Genomic DNA, 18,753 nt, shown 5'->3' with positions numbered 1-18,753 from the left:
TAGTTCTGTGTAATTTATAGAACTGTGGAATGGTTTGGGCTGGAAGGAACCTTAAGGATCACAGAGTTCCAACCCCCTGCCATGGGCAGGGACACCTTCCACTAGCCCAGGTTGCTCCAAACCCCATCCAACCTGGCCTTGGACATTTCCAGGGATCCAGGGGCAGCCACAGCTTCTCTGGGTGATCTGAGATATCTCTCAACAGAGAGAATTCCTTGTGATTGCACATAATTGAGAATTTAATTCTGGTGCAGCAATAGCGAGATTTACTGAGACATTCACTTTGAGAGATACTGATCCTACTTGTCCATAGGATATTCCATGAGTCTGAGTTGGAAGGGACCCACAAGGACCATCCAGTCCAACTCCTGACCCTGCCCAGGACACCCCAACAATCCCACCCTGTCCCTAAGAGGGTTGTCTAAACCCTCCTGGAACTCTGGCAGCCTTGGGACCATGAGCATTCCCTGGGGAGTCTGGTCAGTGCCCAACCACCCTCTGGGGAAATTCTTGGGGTGTTGTGCACCCCAATATTGTTGTTTGTGTTCCTTTGTCACCAGTGAGCCAAGGCAGTGTTGGGCATTGAACAAATCTGAAAACAGAAACTTGTAGGTGTAAAGAAAACCAAGTGTGGGCACAGGCAAGTAGGAATGAGTCAGACCTTTGGGATACCTACCTTGTCCACATAAGTGTCTTGGAAAATTTGGGGGTGAGTGGGGTTTCCCTTGTGCTGCTGCTTTCCAGGTCTCTTCTGCTGTTGGTTTCTCTATAACAAAGGGTCCCTGTGCACATTATTGATGTGACATCATTTTCCATGAGTTACATTCCTGTTTGGAAAGCCCCAAGAGCAGCAGAGGCAGATGAGGATGGAGGCAGACTGACAAAGCCTCCAGCAGAGTGACCAACAGGAGCAGTTTTGCTGTGCACATTTGCTTCACCTTTTCCAAAAAAATCCTGCCATCATCTCTGTGCTGTAATTCCCTTTTATCTCTCCTTTCTTCCCTGTTTTAATTCTTTCCTTTCCTGCACAGAAGCTGTAACGTGACACCTTCCCAATCCGAGGGCACTTTGGCATCTCTTGTAAAACAGTTTCATATACAACTCAAATTAAGACATCACCATTGTTAAATATGCCCATTGTACATTTGGGAGCAAAGAGGCTCCATTATTTTCCTAAAGCATATGTATTTTTAATCCATCCCTCCTGTTTCTTTCCTGCTCCTATTGAACATGCTATTCCCCAGGCTGCAAGGAATTTTTTCTTTAGATCAGGGTATAAAGAATCAAACAAAACTGGGTGGTCTCCAAAATGCATCTCTTAGAAACAGGGATGGCAGTGGCAGTTTAAATAGGAATGGTTTGGGTTGGAAGGGACCTCAGAGACCATCCCATTCCACCCCCTGCCATGGGCAGGGACACCTTCCACTATGCCAGATTGCTCCAAGCCCTGTCCAACTGGTCTTGGATGCTTCCAGGATGGGATTATGAGCTGATTCATACTTTATCTTATTCATACTTCAGCTTATTCATACTTTTCATTTTAATTGCATGATTAATATCCCCGAACTTGATATCATTTCAAACCTGCACATAACTTAAATTTTGAATCATTCTTGCTGTTCTGCCCCTTCAAAAGCAAGTGGATATTGGAGAGGACATGGATGTTCCTGAAGTTGGAGTGGAGACCTCTGTGGGAGTTTAAAAAAAGGAGAAATACAATGATGGAGATTTGTTTGGGGCGTTATGAAAATTTGAGTTTGAAAGGGTCAGTGATGGAAGGAGCAGCAATGGGGAGCATATGGTGCAATATAAGTGCCCCAGAACTACTTGGTGCAGGAATTTCTGGGTGAAGAAGCCTCTGCAGGACTTCTGTGAAGACTAGGAATAGCTGCAGGCAGCAGATGATGGGGTGAACTTCATTACATCTTCTTTAAATGGTGATGGGGGCAGGGGAATTAAATCCTGCTTCAGTTGTTCCTGGATGCTGGAGAGTTTCTGTTCTGCCTTACAGCAGAGTGTCTGAACTGAGCTGCACACCTTAAGCAAAGAAATAACAGTCACCCTAAAATCAGAGAATCATTCAGGTTGGAAAAGCCCTCTGAGATCATCAGGTCCAACCATCAGGCACCACCACCACGGTCACCACTAACCCATGTCCTTCAGTGCCACATCCACAGTTTTTTTAGCACTTCCAGGGATGGTGATTCCACTGCTGCCCTCAGCAGCCAATTCCAGTGCTTGACAACCCTTTCCATGAAGAAATGGTTCCTGATATCTAATCCAAACCTCCCCTGGCACAACTTGAGGCCGTTTCCTTTATGTTTCCTCTCCTTTCCTTACATGTTCTGGACCATCCTGACATCCTGGGGAGTCCCAGAGTGTTGGCACTGCAGTGTCTGTGAGGGAGCTGGGCTGAAGCTCAAATCATGTATAATTGGGAAGCAGGGATCCTGTAACACTGAAATTAATTGGATTTTTTTCTCTGTTATCTTTTTGATGCCTCGTGGGTTCACACGTGTTGTCTGAACTCCATTTTGGTGTTGTCTTGTCTTTCTTGAAAGACAAGAAATAACCCCAAACCCTTCTCTTGTTTTTAAAAGTGGCAGCTGCCAGAGTCCAAAATACTGCTTTTTAGCTGTTTAGCCTCTTTACTGCACGTTGAATTCACCAAGAGGCTTCGTGGTTTCTATTAACATAGTCCTGCTCAAATTGATTCTTGTAGGAATTTGTTATTTTAATTAATTGAGTCTTTTGATTGAGTCTGAATTGCCTCTGTTAGATGAAAGATACTTTGCTTGGTTTTTTGTTCTTTTTTTTGCTCTTTAATAACTGGAGGCAGTGAGAGGGAAGGGAAATAAGAGAAGAATGGCTGATGTATCACTTAATCATTTCTTTATCGCTGCTTACATGTAAATTATGCTCTGATTTCCTTCCCCAGGACTAGTGAGTAATGTGGTTTTCACAAGTCATGCTACAGAGCAGAGACATCCCCTCCTTGTGCAGCTGCAGAGCCTGATCCGAGCAGCAAATCCTGCTGTTTCCTTCATCCTGGCAGAGAATGGAATTGTAACAAGGTACCAACAATCCCCATCCAAAATTTATCACTTTTGGCAGATGGGACACGAGCACTTAAAACCTTGTGTTCTCCTGTTTTATTCTGGTGATTTATAGGAAGGAAATGCAGATTTTTCTTAATTGCTTCTCATCCAAAAGGGGTTTTTCCCTTTACATTTATGACCATATAAATACAGGGATTAGGAAGTGGGGTTTGTTTGCAGAGTGTGATTTATGTTACTGCAACTGCCACACTAGAGGAAAAATACTCTTAATTTAGGTGTCAGTAACACATTATGTTTTATGTAAACAGGTAGTGGCTATTTTATGGAACTTATAAAATTAAAAATCTTCATTTTATCTCCTTACAGGAACGAGGATATTGAACTAATTCTCTCAGAAAGCAGTTTTTCAAGTCCTCAGATGATGAGAGCTCGATATTTAATGTACCCTGGCTGGCAAGTATCTAGACTGAGAAGCACGAAAACTATTTTTCCAATTAACTTGAAGATTCAAATGTTTCACTGACTTCATTTATACTTATTTTTTTTCACTCACTTGGAACAGGCAGCAGCTTTGTAAATCATTTTTAAGGCAGCTGATGAGTTTTCTTAGTGGGTACACGATTGCCACCCTTTTATGGGGGAAAAGGCTCCTTTCTGGACACCATTTAAATCAAGGGCAAGATTACTGTTGCTTTGCAGAAGAATGGGAAAGAACCCTCTGGGAATAAGCTGGGAAGGCTTGGGATGGGTGAGGTCAATAATGACTGGAGTAATTTCCCCCTGACAGCTCTTCAGCCTTTCTGGAATGAACCCGCTCTGTCAGTGGAGCCATTAACAGAACAATTATTCATAAAAGCCAGGACCTCAGTGACAGCCTTGGCACAGGCTGAGGGCACAGAACCACGTGGCACCAAGATTGCCACTGAACTCCAAGGAGATTTTTCATGGATCAGGGCTCTTTACACATCTTGTTGCAGTTATCTGTGCTGCACCTTTTTTGGCAGGAATATAAACCTGTCAGCCCTCATAACTCCTGGCTCCAGTGGTGGCTGTGCTGGAAACATGATTTATTGCTCATACCTTGCCAGGCCTGGATTTGTGTGTGTGTGTGTCTTTTGATTCATAAATCTGGTTGTAAATTGGAGGCTCCTGGAGAAAACTGGCACAAAGCTTGGGAGATGTTGGAGCTGCTGGTGGATTGTGTGGAGCCAAAGGGAGAGGGAGAGCAAGCAGGCAAAGAAAGTATTTCGTAGAATCATAGAATCTGATTCTGTTTAAAACTTTTGGGCAACTGTTGATCTGTTTGATGACAGTATGAAAGAATTATGTGGGTAGTGTGTTAGGAAAAGGAAAAGGCAGCAGGAAGAGCATCAAAATATCCAGGGAGATCTTTTTGCAGCCTTCCAGTACTTCAACTGGGCTCATGAAGGAGAGGAAGAGTGACTTTTTACATGGGTAGATGGTGGTAGGGCAAGGGAGAAAGGTTTTAAAGTAAAAGAGGAGGTTTAGATGGGATACTGGGAAGGAATTTTTGGCTATGAGGGTGGGGAGGCCCTGGCACAGGTTGCTCAGAGAAGCTGTGGCTGCCCCTGGATCCCTGGAAGTGTCCAAGGCCGGGTTGGAGCAACCTGGGCTAGTGGAAGGTGTCCCTGCCCATGGCACTGGCTTGGAAATGATCTTTAAGGTCCCTTCCAACCCAAACCATTCCTTGGCTCTTCCATGAAAAGGAGCCCTGAGCACTTGGAACATTCTGACACTGTTGATGCCACATCTTGGAGAACATCTGCCATCTTGGAGAAGAAAGCTCGGCGCTTTCCTCCCTGGGTGGGAGGGAACAGATGTTCCTTTGAAGCAGTTTGGTGGGTGAAAGGCACCAGCTCAGGTGTTTTCTTTGTTTCTGGGTTTGTTTCTGCCCCAGGTACGAAGGCAAATACGGGGCTGGGCCCGTGTTCCCCCCCATGGTGCAGATCTGTGTGTGGTTCAGCCGCCCCCTGGAGAAGACCCGATTCGTGGCCAAATGCAAAGGTAGAGCTGAACTTTGCCCCACTTGACTGAAATCCAGCCTTGAAATCCTGAGGAGCAGAGGGGAAGGAAGGCCCTGACATTAACACAGCTATTTACTTACTGCTCAAGTCAACCTTTAATTGAGAATTCAGCTTTCCTTCCTAAAAGTACAGTAAATTCTGTTCCTCGGTGTCTGCTCGGGAAAACTGATACATGATTTTGTTCAGATAAAAATCTAATTTAGTTTTTTGGGTTTTAGGACTGAGACAGTTGTGCTTTTTTAAATTTTTTTTTATTTACCATTTATTTTTTGTGTTTAATTTTATTTGGTGGTGTTGAAATACAGTTTATAAGTGACCATCGGCTTCTGCTTTTTATGCCAAATAATTCTTTGTAGCTACTGGAAATTAGGTTGAGCTCTGTTTTAGGCAGATAGGGTAGATATATAATCATGCCTTTCCTCGACCAAGCAGTTTAAGGAGGACCATTTTACTTCCCACACACACTGAAAGCACTTCCTTGTGCCAAATACGTGATATTTCCCAAACCCCAGAGCAGAGAAATGAGAACACAGAGAAATGTTATATGGTGGAACTCAAGGGACACAGCAGCTTTTCCCTTGGAAGCACTGGATTAGGGATCAGTAGCTGAGGTCTGAGCAGAAGCTGCACCAAGGAGAAGGAAAAATAAGTGAGATAATGTATTTTTCTTCTGTTTCAAACAGCCATTAAGTCGTTGCTCAAGCCAAGCCCTTTTTCTGGGAACATTTATCACATCATGGGCAAAGTGAAGTTTTCAGGTAGGAGCAAATCACTACTGAAGGGTTGTTTTGGGATCTCAGTATATGCATTTAAGAACTTATTTCTGTGCTGGGTTGTGACTGTTGATGTTAAATGAGATCAGCAATTACCAGGGCATTTTTTCCTTCTGCCTTCTCCTTGTTAGACTCTGATAAAGTGATTGAGGTCTGTCACAACACCTCCTCCAATTCCCTGAGCCTGGTGCCTGTCCAGGAGGGGCCAACTCCTCCTGACTCCAGAAATGATCCCAGAGACTGCAGCAGTCAACAGGAATACTTCCTTGTGTTCATTGGCTGCTCCCTGAAGGAAGAGGATATCAAAGATTGGCTCAGAGAAACTGCAAAACAGGTTTGTGGGCAGGTTTCCTTTTGCTTCAGCATTTGGCTGAAGAAATCCCAGTGTCTCCACAAAACATTTGTATTTTTAATCTCTTTTTAATTCTACCAAGGCATTGCCATTCTAGGGTGCAAATGTATTGCACAAAGGGGGGGACTACCAGTTGCTGTAATTGCTGTATTGTTTTAGGACTTGCTGCAGCTCATTCATGGATTGATGTGCTCCTGAATGCTGGAGCAATATGGATTCTGTCCAGGATAAACACAGGGTGATGTAGCTGAGCTGTGATTGCCAAGAGCTCGAGTGTGGGGTGAAATAAATCTCCTTCAAGTACCTGAACGCTGCAAAGCAGAACATTTGTTTTGATTCACTAAATTAAACCTCCTTGGAAGTAATCCACTGGAATGGAGGGCTCTGCTCACTTTGTCACCCTCAATTAGCCAAGTGTGCAGCTCTGGGAGGCTCCCTGGATTTCTGCATGGCTGCTGTGCTGCTGCAGTAGGAGCTGGGGGAGGGAACAGGGAATGTGCACCTTGGCAGGAGCCCAGAAGGCACAGTTTGCACACAGTGATTGATAGAATCTTAAATTCACAGAATTACAGAATGGTTGGGTTGGAAGGGACCTTAAAGACCAGCTCATTCCAACCCCCACACCTTCCACTAGCCCAGGTTGCTCCAAACCCCATCCAACCTGGTCTTGGACACTTCCAGGGATGAGGCAGCCACAGCTTCTCTGGGCAACCTGTGCCAGTGCAAATTTTGGAAAATTTATTAATTTAAAATACTCCTGATTACTTCTCTTTGTCTTAGGATTTATGTAGTATTTTTAAAAATTTGTGTGGGAAGGGAAAATGTTTCCTGCAAACTGTTGGAGCAGTTTTTAAGGATCCTCAGGTTCTCACCTCAGTTCTGGCAGGTCATGTCCCTTCAGGGAAGTCATGGATTTTTTGGGGTTGTCTCATGCTCTGCCCATCTCACAGGGGGAACACATGGAAAGAATTGCTCTCCCACTCTTAACTGTAACACTCTTAACTATAGGAAAACTTGGGACTTAAATGCTTATCTCAAGTGTGAAGTGTTTCCTCTTTGAGCAGTTCAAGACAATAAATAGTCTTTACAATCTCCCCAGTCCTGGCTAATTTAGGGTTTTAGGTAGTTCTGAGAGCTACCACTTGCTGCATGAAAGAAAGGAATTGTAGAACTTCTCAGGCTCAAAATGAAGTTGTTTTTCTGTCCCTGTGCCAGCTTTCTTCATTTCTTACACTAAAGCTGCATTTAAGTTGTATTGTTTAAAAATACAGGTAGAATTTTTCTTTTCTAAGTACTTTATGTAAAATCAGTGAATTTTGACTTTTGCTTTCACAACATAGTTGTGAGCACCTCAATATAATTTTAGAAATTAATGTTTGATCTATTTTGGGTTGGTTTTGGGGGTGGTTTTTTGTGGATTTTTTTTTTTTTTAAACTAACTAAACTGTGCTGTCACATTGTCACTCAGTAATTGTGCAACTGTCTAATTCTTCCTACAGAAACCTCAGAGGAAAGCCCTGAAAACCAGAGGAATGTTGACCCTTCAGGAAATAAAGAACATTCACGTGAGTAGAAGCAATTCCTTACAAGCCCCTTTTTTTGGCTGATTTCCTTAAAGATCCATCTGGATGACAGAGCACCTGCCACAAGTGTGCTGAGCACTGAATTATTACAGCACTTACTGTCTTTGGACATCCTTGGAACACAACTGGACTGGAGATATAAATCTTAGAGCTTCCAGTTCCTCTGGAAAGCAGGAGGAGCTGTAAAATCTTGGCCATCTGTAACAGTCCTTCCATTTTAATTTTACCTAATCCAATCTTTTAAGGCCTGTGTCTGCACAATTCCCAGTTTGAAGTGTTTCACTTGTGGTATTTGTTCCCTCAATGCAGGTGAAACGTCACTTGGATCCGCTCCCAGCTGGTTATTTTTACAACGGGACTCAATTTGTGAACTTCTTTGGTGACAAAATGGATTTTCATCCCTGTATCCTTTCAAAAACTGGGGGGTTGGGGAAAGGTTTTGAGCTGTGCAGTGTCAAAGCACACGTGGGAAGGAGCCAGTTCCTTGCCACTTAAAGCTCAGGGTTGAATTTTTCAGAGATAAGATCTAAGAAGCAGAATAGAACCAACGAAACAATCCCCAAACTGCTCATGAGCTCACTCAGGGAATAATTTATGGGCCACAGCTTGTCAAAGGAATATTTTTCAACCCAAATTGGGCTGTAATATCCCTAAGTGCCTGGGCATGATTGATAAAGCTTTCAAAAGAATGGAATTTTGTCTGTGCACACACTCCACTGAAAACAATTGTATTTTTGTCTTTAATATTATTACTCTGGCATTTCTTGCCAATGTTCCAGTGTATTCCTGTTCTTGTTCTCCACTTGGGGACGTGGGTCAGTGGTGGCCTTGGCAGTGCTGGGTTGATGGTTGGACTTGATCTTAGAGGGCTTTTCCAACCTTAATGGTTCTGTGATTCTCTCGTTTTCATCACTTCTCATCGCCTTTGTCTTTGTTTTATTACTAATTTCCCATTTGGTTTTATATTCCAACTTGACTTTTCGCCATGATTCAACAAAGTTCACAAAAATCCAAGTGGCTTCTGTGATGCTGCTTTGGAATAAGAGCAAACAGTTATTTTCTGTGTCCTATGGGACAACATAAAGAATTAAAACAGCAGACTTGGACTTCAGGATTCACTGGAAAAGTTAGGGATGTTTATTCCTGGAAGTGTCCAAGGCCAGGTTGGACGGGGCTTGGAGCAACCTGGGCTAGTGGAAGGTGTCCCTGCCCTTGGCAGAGGGTGGAACTGGATGATCTTTAAGGTCCTTTCCAACCCAAACTACTCTGGAATTCTGGGATTCTTTATTCCCCCTCCACCTTGGTGATTGGCAATGAAAGCTCCAGGCCCTGGTCAATCCTTTCAGCGGGATTTGAATTTTAGGCAGAAATTTTTGGACTTCTGTATCACCAAAATACCTGTAAATACATTCACAGAGTCATGGGGTGGTTTGGGTTGGAAGGGACCTTATGGACCATCCAGTCCCACCCCCTGCCAGGAGCAGGGACACCTTCCACTAGCCCAGGTTGCTCCAACCTGGCCTTGGACACTTCCAGGGATCCAGGGGCAGCCACAGCTTCTCTGGGCAACCTGTGCCAGGGCCTCACCACCCTCCCAGCCAGGAATTCCTTCCCAATATCCCATCTAACTCTGCTGTAGTTCTTATATCCTTCCTCCTGCCTGGGAAGTATCCCTTGTGCAGCCCCTTTTTTTCCCTGGTCCCACAGTAGTTGTGCTCAGCTCTGACTGCACGACTCCAGAAGGTCATATATTGAATTCCTGCTTTCCCTGAGCATCCCTGACCTGCCACATCCTTCAAACCTGGCTGTTTTTTTACTAAATGCCATTTGCACTGATGTTTTGCCTTAATTTTTCCCAAGTAATGGACCAATTCATGAACGATTACCTGGAAGAAGCCAACAGGGAGATCGAGAAGTACAACAGGGAGCTGGAGGAGCAGGAGTACCACGACCTCTTTGAGCAGAAGACATAAAGCACGTGGGTCCTGGGGGTTTCCAAACCACCCAAAAAATGCTCTTTGTCCTTGCTGGGTCCCTAGAAATTGAGGGAATTGTCTGTTTGTTCAGCACTCCTTTCCAAACTAAGAGATCATTCCTGTAAGGTTGGCGTTTAACACGGGATCTGCTTAGCTGTGTGTCCTGTCAGGTTTGCTTCCACTTCACCTTAATTCCAGACTGTCCAAAGCATCACCTGGAATCTCTGGGGGGGGTTGTGGGGACTTGTTCAAAAGAAGAACGAGGAGAAGAAGAAGAAGAAAAAGAAAAAGAAGCAAAACTTTATTTATTTCCTGTAGTTGGGAATGTAATCGTGGAATTGGGCTTTGTGCAGAGAATCAAACTGCTCTGGGTGTCCCTTGGAATTTGTGGCACAGGAGCATCGATGAGCAGTGCTGGATATCAGGATGTGGGATTGGGGGTGTTCCCAAAGCCAGAAATGGGGGAGCATTTACTCAGAAAAGTCCCCAATCCCACAGCTGTGGGGTGTTCCCAAAGCGAGAAATGGGGGAACACTGGGAGGAACTCTGGAGAGTCCCCAATCCCACAGCTTTTAGGATGTTCCCAAAGTGAGAAATGGGGGAATGATTCAAAAATTTAGGATCTGTAAATCTGCAGCTGCCAGGATATTCCCAAAGTGAGAAAAGAGGGAACAGTTACTCAAAAAAGACCCTAATCCCACAACTGCCAGGGTGTTCCCAAAGGGAAAAATGGGGGAATAATTAAAGAATTTAGAAGAATAACTAATCCCACTGCTGTTGAGTGTTCCCAAAGTGAGAAATGGGGGAACACTGGGAAGAACTCTGAAGAGTCCCCAGTCCCACTGCTCTTGGGATGTTCCCAAAGCGAGAAATGGGGGAACATTTCAAAAACTCAGAATTCCTAAACCTGCTGCTGTTGGGGCGTTCCCAAAGCGAGAAATGGGGGAATGATTCAAAAATTTAGAATCCCTAAATCTGCAGGTGTGTCAGGGTGTTCCCAAAGCGAGAAATGGGGGAACAGTTACTTGAAAAAGTCCCTTCTCCTGCAGGTTTTAGGGTGTTCCCAAAGCAAGAAATGGGGGAGTGATTCAGAAACTTGGAATCCCTAAATCTGCAGCTGTGGGGATGTTCCCAAAGTGAGAAATGGGGGAACAGTGGGAAAAACGTGGAAGAGTCCCCAATCCCACAGCTGTCAGGGTGTTCCCAAAGCGGGAAATTGGGGAACACTTCCTTGAAAGGATCTCCTTGTCCCACAGCTGTGGGGTGTTCCCAAAGCGAGAAATGGGGGAACACTGGGAAGAACTCTGAAGAGTCCCCAATCCCACAGCTATTGGAATGTTCCCAAAATGAGACATGGGAGAACAATGGGAAAAATGCAGAAGAGTCCCTGATCCCACAGCTTTTAGGTTGTTCCCAAAGTGAGAAATGTGGGAACAGTGGGAAGACCCAGAAGAGTCCCCAGTCCCACAGCTGGCAGGGTGTTCCCAAAGCAAGAAATGGGGAAACATTTGAAAACTCAGAATTCCTAATCCCACAGGTGTCAGGGTGTTCCCAAAGCAAGAGATTGGGGAACAGTTGAAACATTTCTATAGAAGAGTCCCTAAACCTGCAGCTGTCAGGGTGTTCCCAAAGCGAGAAATGGGGGAACAATGGGAAGGACTCTGCAGAGTCCCCAATCCCACAGCTGTCAGGGGGAGAAATGGGGGAGTAACTAAAAAATTTAGAAGAATAACTAATCCCACAGCTGTTGGGGTTGTTCCCAAAGTGAGAGATGGGGGAACATTTTAAAACCTCAGAATTCCTAATCCCACAGCTGTCAGGGTGTTCCCAAAGTGAGAAATGAGGGAACAGTTACTCAGAAGAATCCCTAATCCCACAGCTTTTAGGTTGTTCCTAAAGCGAGAAATGAAGGAACAATTCAAAAACTTAGAAACCCTAAATCTGCAGCTGTGGGGATGTTCCCAAAGCAAGAAATGGGGGAATGATTCAAAAACTTAGAAACCCTAAATCTGCAGCTCTCAGGATGTTCCCAAAGTGAGAAATGGGGAACAGTGGGAAAAAGACAGAAGAGTCCCCAATCCCACAGCTGTCAGGGTGTTCCCAAAGCGAGAGATGGGGGAACATTTGAAAACTCAGAATTCCTAATCCCACAGCTGGTAGGATGTTCCCAAAGCGAGAAATGGGGGAACAATTCAAAAACTTGGAATCCCTAAACCTACAGCTGTGGGGATGTTCCCAAAGCGAGAAATGGGGGAACAGTGGGAAAAACCCAGAAGAGTCCCCAATCCCAGAGTTGTAGGGTGTTCCCAGAGTGAGAAATGGGGGAACACTTACTCAGCTGAGTCCCCAATCCCACAGCTTTTAGGTTGTTCCCAAAGTGAGAAAGGGGGGAACATTTTAAAAATTCCTAAACCTACAGCTGTTGGGATGTTCCCAAAGCAAGAAATGGGGGAACACTTGCTCAGAAAAGTCCCCAATCCCACAGCTGTGGGATGTTCCCAAAGCAAGAAATGAGGGAACATTGGGAAAAATATAGACAAGTCCCCAGTCCCACAGCTGTCAGGATGTTCCCAAAGCGAGAAATGGGGGAACATTTTAAAAATTCCTAAACCTACAGCTGTGGGGAAGTTCCCAAAGTGAGAGACTGGGGAACACTCACCCAGAAAAGCCCCCAATCCCACAGCTGTGGGGTGTTCCCAAAGCGGGAAGTGAAGGAACGCTCCAGCCCTGCACAGCCCTTGGAGGTCTCACCCTCTGCACAGTTTGATCTGCACTCGAAATTCCGACTTTCTAAAGGAAAGGTTTTTATACATTTCAGGGGGGAAATGGGTGGAGAAATCCTAATTTCTTCCCAGTGCCCTTTTTGGGGTTCCAGGAAATATTTCATGGCTGGGCTGCATCCACACCTTGCTGTTGCTTATTCCAGTCCTTTATAAGCAAGGCGAGGGAAGAGGGAGATCCTTTAGCTGAAGGATTCCTTTTCATGGAGAACACTGATTTCCAAAGGTAAAAAATAGGAAAGGATGGACTTGAAACAGGGAGGAAGTTTTTCGTGGGGCTTCCAGAAGGATTTGATATAAATCAAGTTTTATGGTTCCTAAAAGCTACGACAGGAATGTTGGCAGCTTGTCCTAACTTAGTTTAATTTGAAGTCAGGCCTTTGTAAATCACTGACTGAAGGTTTATAAAGTACCTCAGCAGCTACTTACAGGTATTAATTACAGGTATTAATTAGTGGTGTGGTCAGAATTTAGGTGGGAAGAGCCCAGGAAGGGTTTTTTATTTTCATAGTCCTGCCCCTGAGGGACAGTTCAGTCTTTTAATACAACTGTAACTTTTATTTTTTCAGTCAGATCTGTGTAAAACAGTGAGAAACAGACTGAAAAATCTCTTAAAGTGTTAAAAATACTTACAAAGTGTCTGCACAATCTCATTCCGTGGCAGGAAAATGAGATTTAACCATCCAACCTAAGGCTGATTCCAGTTTATGCCTGGAATAAACTGGAGATGGATTTTTTTACCTTTGGAATACGAGATGGCTGAAATTTCAATAACCTGAAATGCCTTTCAGGTGGTTTCAGCCCTTTTAGGTGGTTTCACCCTGGAATTCCAGGTGCTGCAGGCTGGGATGGAGACCTTGCTAAGGTTTCATTCCCAGTTTTCCCTCCCTAGATTTGAAAAGCCGAATTTAGGACTTTATTATTTTAAGGTTTTTTTTGCACACCACGAGACTTTATATAAACTCCTTGTGTCCTGTTAGAGGCCAGTAAAAGCCAGCAATTAGTTTGTGTTTTAGGCTTCCCAGGATATTCCCTGGATCCCAGGGGTGGAGCATCCTGAGAAGGCTCGTGAGTTTATCTATGCATGGCTGAACTTTATAGTCTTAATATCCTGTAGTGCCTGTAGAGCAAAGGTAGCAAAGCAGTGGATTTAGGGGGGGAAGGGGGGGAGGGCTGGCAGGTGTTCACAGCTAAAACAGGTGGAATTATTGATTCCAGAATTCCTGGAGTTATCCAGTCCTGGCTGCAATAAAAAGGGGGCGTTAGGGAATCGAGATCCAATTAGGAATTGTGTGGCCGATAAAACTCATCGACCTGCTCCTTCCCAGCCCCGGTTGTCTCATCTGCAAAGCCATATTTCTAGAGTTAGTGGGATGACTGTGTAATGTCAGAAGAAATTCCAGAGGTTGGGACTTTGTGGTGGAGGCTTTGTCTCGACTCCTGAGTAAAAAAAAAAAGAGTAGATTTAAGTGCAATTGTTTGAAAAATAGATGAAGATGCTGTAGCTGCTGGGGCTCTGCTGAACTCTTTTTAAGAACTCCAATTTGTGCAAGCTCTCAAATCCATGCTGATGGGGCTGATCCAAGCTGGGATTCCAAAGCCCCCCCCAAAAAAAGGAAATAAATATTGAAAATTGGGTGTTTTTACTGTGCAAATTGAGCTGTTCCTTAAAAACTGGAGCAGGAGAGCTCGGAATAAAGGCCTAGTATCCTTCTCTGCTGTGCTGCATGTTCATGGTCATAGCTGTGTATTTACAAAAAAAAAAAAAAAGACCTTTCACCAGACTGGGAAATGGCTCAATTCATGTATTTTTGGTATTGAAAGAAATTACCTCAATTTTTACTTCTTATTTTTTTTTTTGAACTGTGACTTTTCAACCAGAATTTCAAACAAACAAACAAAAAATACCGAAATAGTGAAACTGTGACAGTTGGTATCCTTGAAAAACGTTGTAGTGCCTTGGAGTGACACCATTTATTCCCCAAATAAATGAGTGTCGGGGGGGGAGGGGGTTGAATCCCCCCCTATTTTTTTTATAAAGGAAAAAACAGTTTTGGTGAAAGGACTTAACCAATTTAACCTAGTGACAGATATATAGCACAACTGGTTAAACTGTTGAAAAGAAAACTCTTTGAGGACTAAAAATGTGTCAATGCCTGATGCTGCTGATATTTGAGAGCGGCTGCTGATTGTTGGGGAGTTATTTCTGAACAATCAGCAGAGCTTTTGTGGTTTTTTTTTATAGAAAAGTGTAACTTTTGTACTCTGGTCAGAGCTGTTTGTACTGTATCGACCCCCAGCCAAGGGGGAATCTGATTCCTCCCTCTCTGGAAGTGGAGGTGAGGATGGAGCAACTCCCAAGGATCTGATTTTTGAATATTTTTAGCTACTGTACAACTTAAAAAAACCCAAAACAACAACAACAAAAAAAGCACCATTTGAACCCACCAATGTTTGGATACAGCAAAAGTGCCATTACACTTCCTTTCTCTTTTAATGTGTCGGGAAAATTTGTGTCCAGGCATTTTTTTTTTGTGATCCTGGGGGTAAAAAAAACAAAAGTGCTGAGAGTCCTCAAGGGGTTTCCACGCTTCGCTGATCTCCACGTGAGCAGCTTGTGGTGGTGTTTTTTTTATTTCTTTCTCCTCACCAGGAATGAGTGTGATCAGAAGTTACTGAAGTTATAGGGAGAAAAAAAATAAAAATAAAAATAAATAAAAATGTGAGAAACTTAGGAGAGGAACCTCTGCAGCTTGAGCTGCTCTGCAGTCCGGGAGTATTCGATATTAATCCGTGCAATTTGGTATTTAATCCACTTTTTTTTTTACACTTTGCATTAACACAACCGGTTGCAGGGGGGAGTTGAGTTGCATGTTAAGTTCCCTCATAAGTTTGTTTTTTTTTTTTTGTTTTGTTTTGTTTTGCTTGTTTGTTTTTTTTTTTTAATTATCGTTATTTTTTAACGGAAAACTTGTCTGAATTTGCACAGAAAATTTAAGCTCTGGAATACTTTGGTATTTCTGAAAAAGGGAAAAGCAAAAAAAAAAAAAGTTGTGGCTAGTATAGTGAATTGTGTAAACTGTGAGTTGGTAGAACCACGTGGTCGATCTAATCATAGATTGTTCAAGATGTACCTCAGAAAAGCTCTTTTTTTTTGTTTTCCACAGCACTCAGATGTAACACTTCTCACTTGACAACGTGCCAAAACTCACTTTTATACTAGTTCTCAATGCTTTAATATTTGCAATTTTAAGTTAAAAAGAAAAAAGAACAAACAAAAACCCCCACGTGTTCTTTACCAACACTACTGTAACTTCAGTTCAGCTGAATGGTGTGATTGAAGCTTTTTGCCTCTCGTATTTATTACACAACTTCGAGTCAGTAAAAGATAAAATTTGACCTTTCCATTTATTTTTGTATTGTTTTACATGTTTATACCTTGCAGTTTGTGTGACTTTTACACCTGTAACTCAGATGTGATGGAAAGAACCAATAAACAGTATCCATCCACTGCCTGGCCTTGACTCCTTTGATAAACTCACTGCTTCCTAAACTGGGATTTTTAAACTTTCATTTAAAATTCGTTCATTTTTTTGAACCAGGCAGAAAGGTGAGTAGTTTATATTTGAATTAAAATACAAAGATTTAAGGGTTTATGGGGTTTTTTAGCTGCTGGTTTTAGTTTAGACCTCCCTGCTTGTGCTTTTAATGGGATAAAATTTAAATGTAATTGTAGGAGGAAGGATTATTAACCTGCTTTGTGCTGCTGTCTCTTGTCTTCCAACAGCTGCACATGAGCATAAGTTGATCACTGCAGACACACAAATGCAGGGGCAGCCTCATGAAAATGAGGATGCAGCTCCAGGCTCAGCTCCCATGGATCTGGAGTCATGCTGCCACGGAGAGGCCAATCCCACCTCACCCTCCTTCCCTGCCTCGGTGGCTGAGCTGAGTCAGATCAGTTCTGCTGATTAAATGCAACCTGCAGGTGATTTGCTGTCTCCATGCCTTTGGCATCACTTCTGGATTTCTTGTAGGAAGGTTTTGTGCTCAGTTTGATTTTTGTGAAGGGTTTATGTAAACCCAGCCTGGTTTGCATATTCCAGGTGTGCACACAAGAAACAGCAGCTTCTGGGGCATTCCTGCAGTCCAGGAGTGTTCCCTTGCTGTGCAGCTGGGTTGGGAAAGCAGCTTCCACTTGTAAATCAGGAATTTGTGTCCCAGCCCCAGGGCAGAGCCCATCCCTGTGCTGGCACTGCTGAGGCACCTCCAGCCCTGGGGGCACTTCTGGGACCCTCAGGCAGGAGAGACATGGAGGGGCTGGAGCGTGTGCAGGGAAGGGAACGGAGCTGGGAAGGGGCTGGAGCAGCAGGAGGGGCTGAGGGAGCTGGGGGGGCTCAGCCTGGAGAAAAGGAGGCTCAGGGGGGACCTTCTGGCTCTGCAACTCCCTGACAGGAGGGGGGAGCCGGGGGGGGGTCGGGCTCTGCTCCCAGGGAACAAGGGACAGGAGGAGAGGGAACGGCCTCAAGTTACACCAGAAAAGGTTTAGTTTGAATACTGGGGAAAATTCCTTCTTGGAAAGGGTTGTCCAGCCCTGGCACAGCTGCCCAGGGCAGGGGTGGAGTCCCCATCCCTGGAGGGATTTAAAATCCCTGTGGATGTGGCACTTGGGGACATGGATTAATGGTGGCCTTGGCAGTGCTGGGGAACAGTTGGACTGGATGATCTCAGAGGGCTTTTCCAACCTTGACAACGCTGTGATTCCATGGTGATGGAAGCCACCAGCCATTGCTTCAGCATTGGATCAATAAACAGGATCCATCCCAAGGGCACCAAAACCTTTCCCAGAGTGGTTGGATAATCAACAAGCTTTGAACCACCAGCAGTGCTTCCTCACGGGGGATCAAGGTTGACTCTGCTCTTGGTGGCCTCAAGAAAACAGTGTTTGGGGGCAATCCCTGTGTTGCAGGATCAGAAGGACTATTCAGGAGCTCTGAGTAGAACACCCAAGGTGTGGGGGTTTTATCTGCTCCCAGTTTCAAACCCTTGCCCATCCCCTGGTGGAACTGGCAGTTTCCCTCAAGGCTGGATCTCACCCACTGCAGTTTCCACCCTCTGCTCATCCCATGACCTCGTGTGGGGCCCTGACCTCCATCCCTCTCCTCCAGACTGGGGCTGTTAAGTGTCCACTGATTTTTAAAGCAGCCAAAACCTCAGAGAGGGAAGTTTTGTGTGTGTGTGACGTGTTTGAAACACCGTGAACACGTTTAAAAACTTGTCATTTCTGTGATCTTCTCTTTCAGGAACAAACCATAAAGGTCCTTTTTGATCCAGCTCCTGTGAGGGGCTCTACAGGTCCATCCTTTTTTTAAGTGGTTACTTTGTGTGCTGTGTCCTATTCCCACATTCCAGTGCTGACAAGGGGAACGGAACAGGTGAAGTCTCTGTTCCAGCAGGTCAGGCAAGAACAAGCTGAGATCCTCAGGGATCTTTTCTGCCTTAAAAGAAAAAAAAAATCTTAAAATTTAGCTGGGTTTGGATCTTTTCTGATCCAAAACAACTTCTTACTGCCTACAATAAGGAGCACGGATGGAAGGGTGTCCTAGGAGCTGGAAAGCTGCCTGGGGGGAAGCACCTCAGGGGGTTGGCTGGTTTGTCCCCCTTATCATCCAGAGTGTTCCCTGTGAACTGGAGTTTCCCCTTCAATAACTCCTTTTCTAGGGAAAAGAAATTTGGAATATCACAGAATCATGGAATTGTTTGGGGTGGAAAGGACCTTAAAGATCATTCTGTTCCAACCCCTTGCCATGGGCAGGGACACCTTCCACTGTCCCAGGTTACTCCAAGCCCCACTTGTGGGTCACTGGGATAACCTTTGCTTTTCTGGTCCCTTGTGCTCGGGTATGAAACATTCCAAACCTGAAGTTTTTGGAGCAGTGGCCAAAGATAAACACAGATTGGATGCTGGGAGGCAGGTCTGGAATGATGGGAGCATCCTGCTCTCTTGAAACTCCTTAAAAAGGAGTCAGTGAAGAGCAAAACCCCTCAACTAATCATAGAATTGGAGAATGTTTGGGTTGGAAAAGCCCTCTGAGATCATGGAATCCAACCATGAATTCCAGCACTGCCAAGGCCAGCACTGACCCCTGTCCCCAAGTGCCACATCCACAGGGATTTGAAATCCC

The 18,753-nt window shown here is 44.4% G+C and overlaps 1 protein-coding gene across 14 annotated transcripts in view; it reads left to right on the top strand.

Moving 5' to 3' along the window:
* DNAAF9 (dynein axonemal assembly factor 9) overlaps positions 1-16,083 on the top strand; it is a 73,220-nt gene extending 57,137 nt beyond the window's left edge. For 3 of the 14 annotated variants that reach the window (XM_051798159.1, XM_051798161.1, XM_051798162.1), the window contains 8 exons: positions 2,939-3,074; positions 3,426-3,512; positions 4,978-5,084; positions 5,788-5,862; positions 6,009-6,211; positions 7,729-7,794; positions 8,122-8,215; positions 9,673-16,083. In XM_051798159.1, coding sequence (XP_051654119.1) covers positions 2,939-3,074; positions 3,426-3,512; positions 4,978-5,084; positions 5,788-5,862; positions 6,009-6,211; positions 7,729-7,794; positions 8,122-8,215; positions 9,673-9,785 — 881 coding nt within the window. In that variant the 3' untranslated portion in view covers positions 9,786-16,083. The remainder of the gene's footprint in view (positions 1-2,938; positions 3,075-3,425; positions 3,513-4,977; positions 5,085-5,787; positions 5,863-6,008; positions 6,212-7,728; positions 7,795-8,121; positions 8,216-9,672) is intronic. The other 11 variants (XR_007906429.1, XR_007906427.1, XR_007906420.1 and 8 more) reach the window with 11 other exon arrangements.
* The last annotated feature ends 2,670 nt before the right edge of the window (positions 16,084-18,753 follow it).

The sequence above is a fragment of the Manacus candei genome, unplaced genomic scaffold (assembly GCF_025592945.1).
Source record: "Manacus candei isolate 608988 ecotype Guabito, Panama unplaced genomic scaffold, ASM2559294v1 h1tg000048l, whole genome shotgun sequence".
Taxonomy (NCBI): Eukaryota; Metazoa; Chordata; class Aves; order Passeriformes; family Pipridae; genus Manacus; species Manacus candei.
The sequence above is the reverse complement of the archived record's forward strand: the minus strand, read 5'-3'. Positions and strand labels throughout refer to the sequence as shown.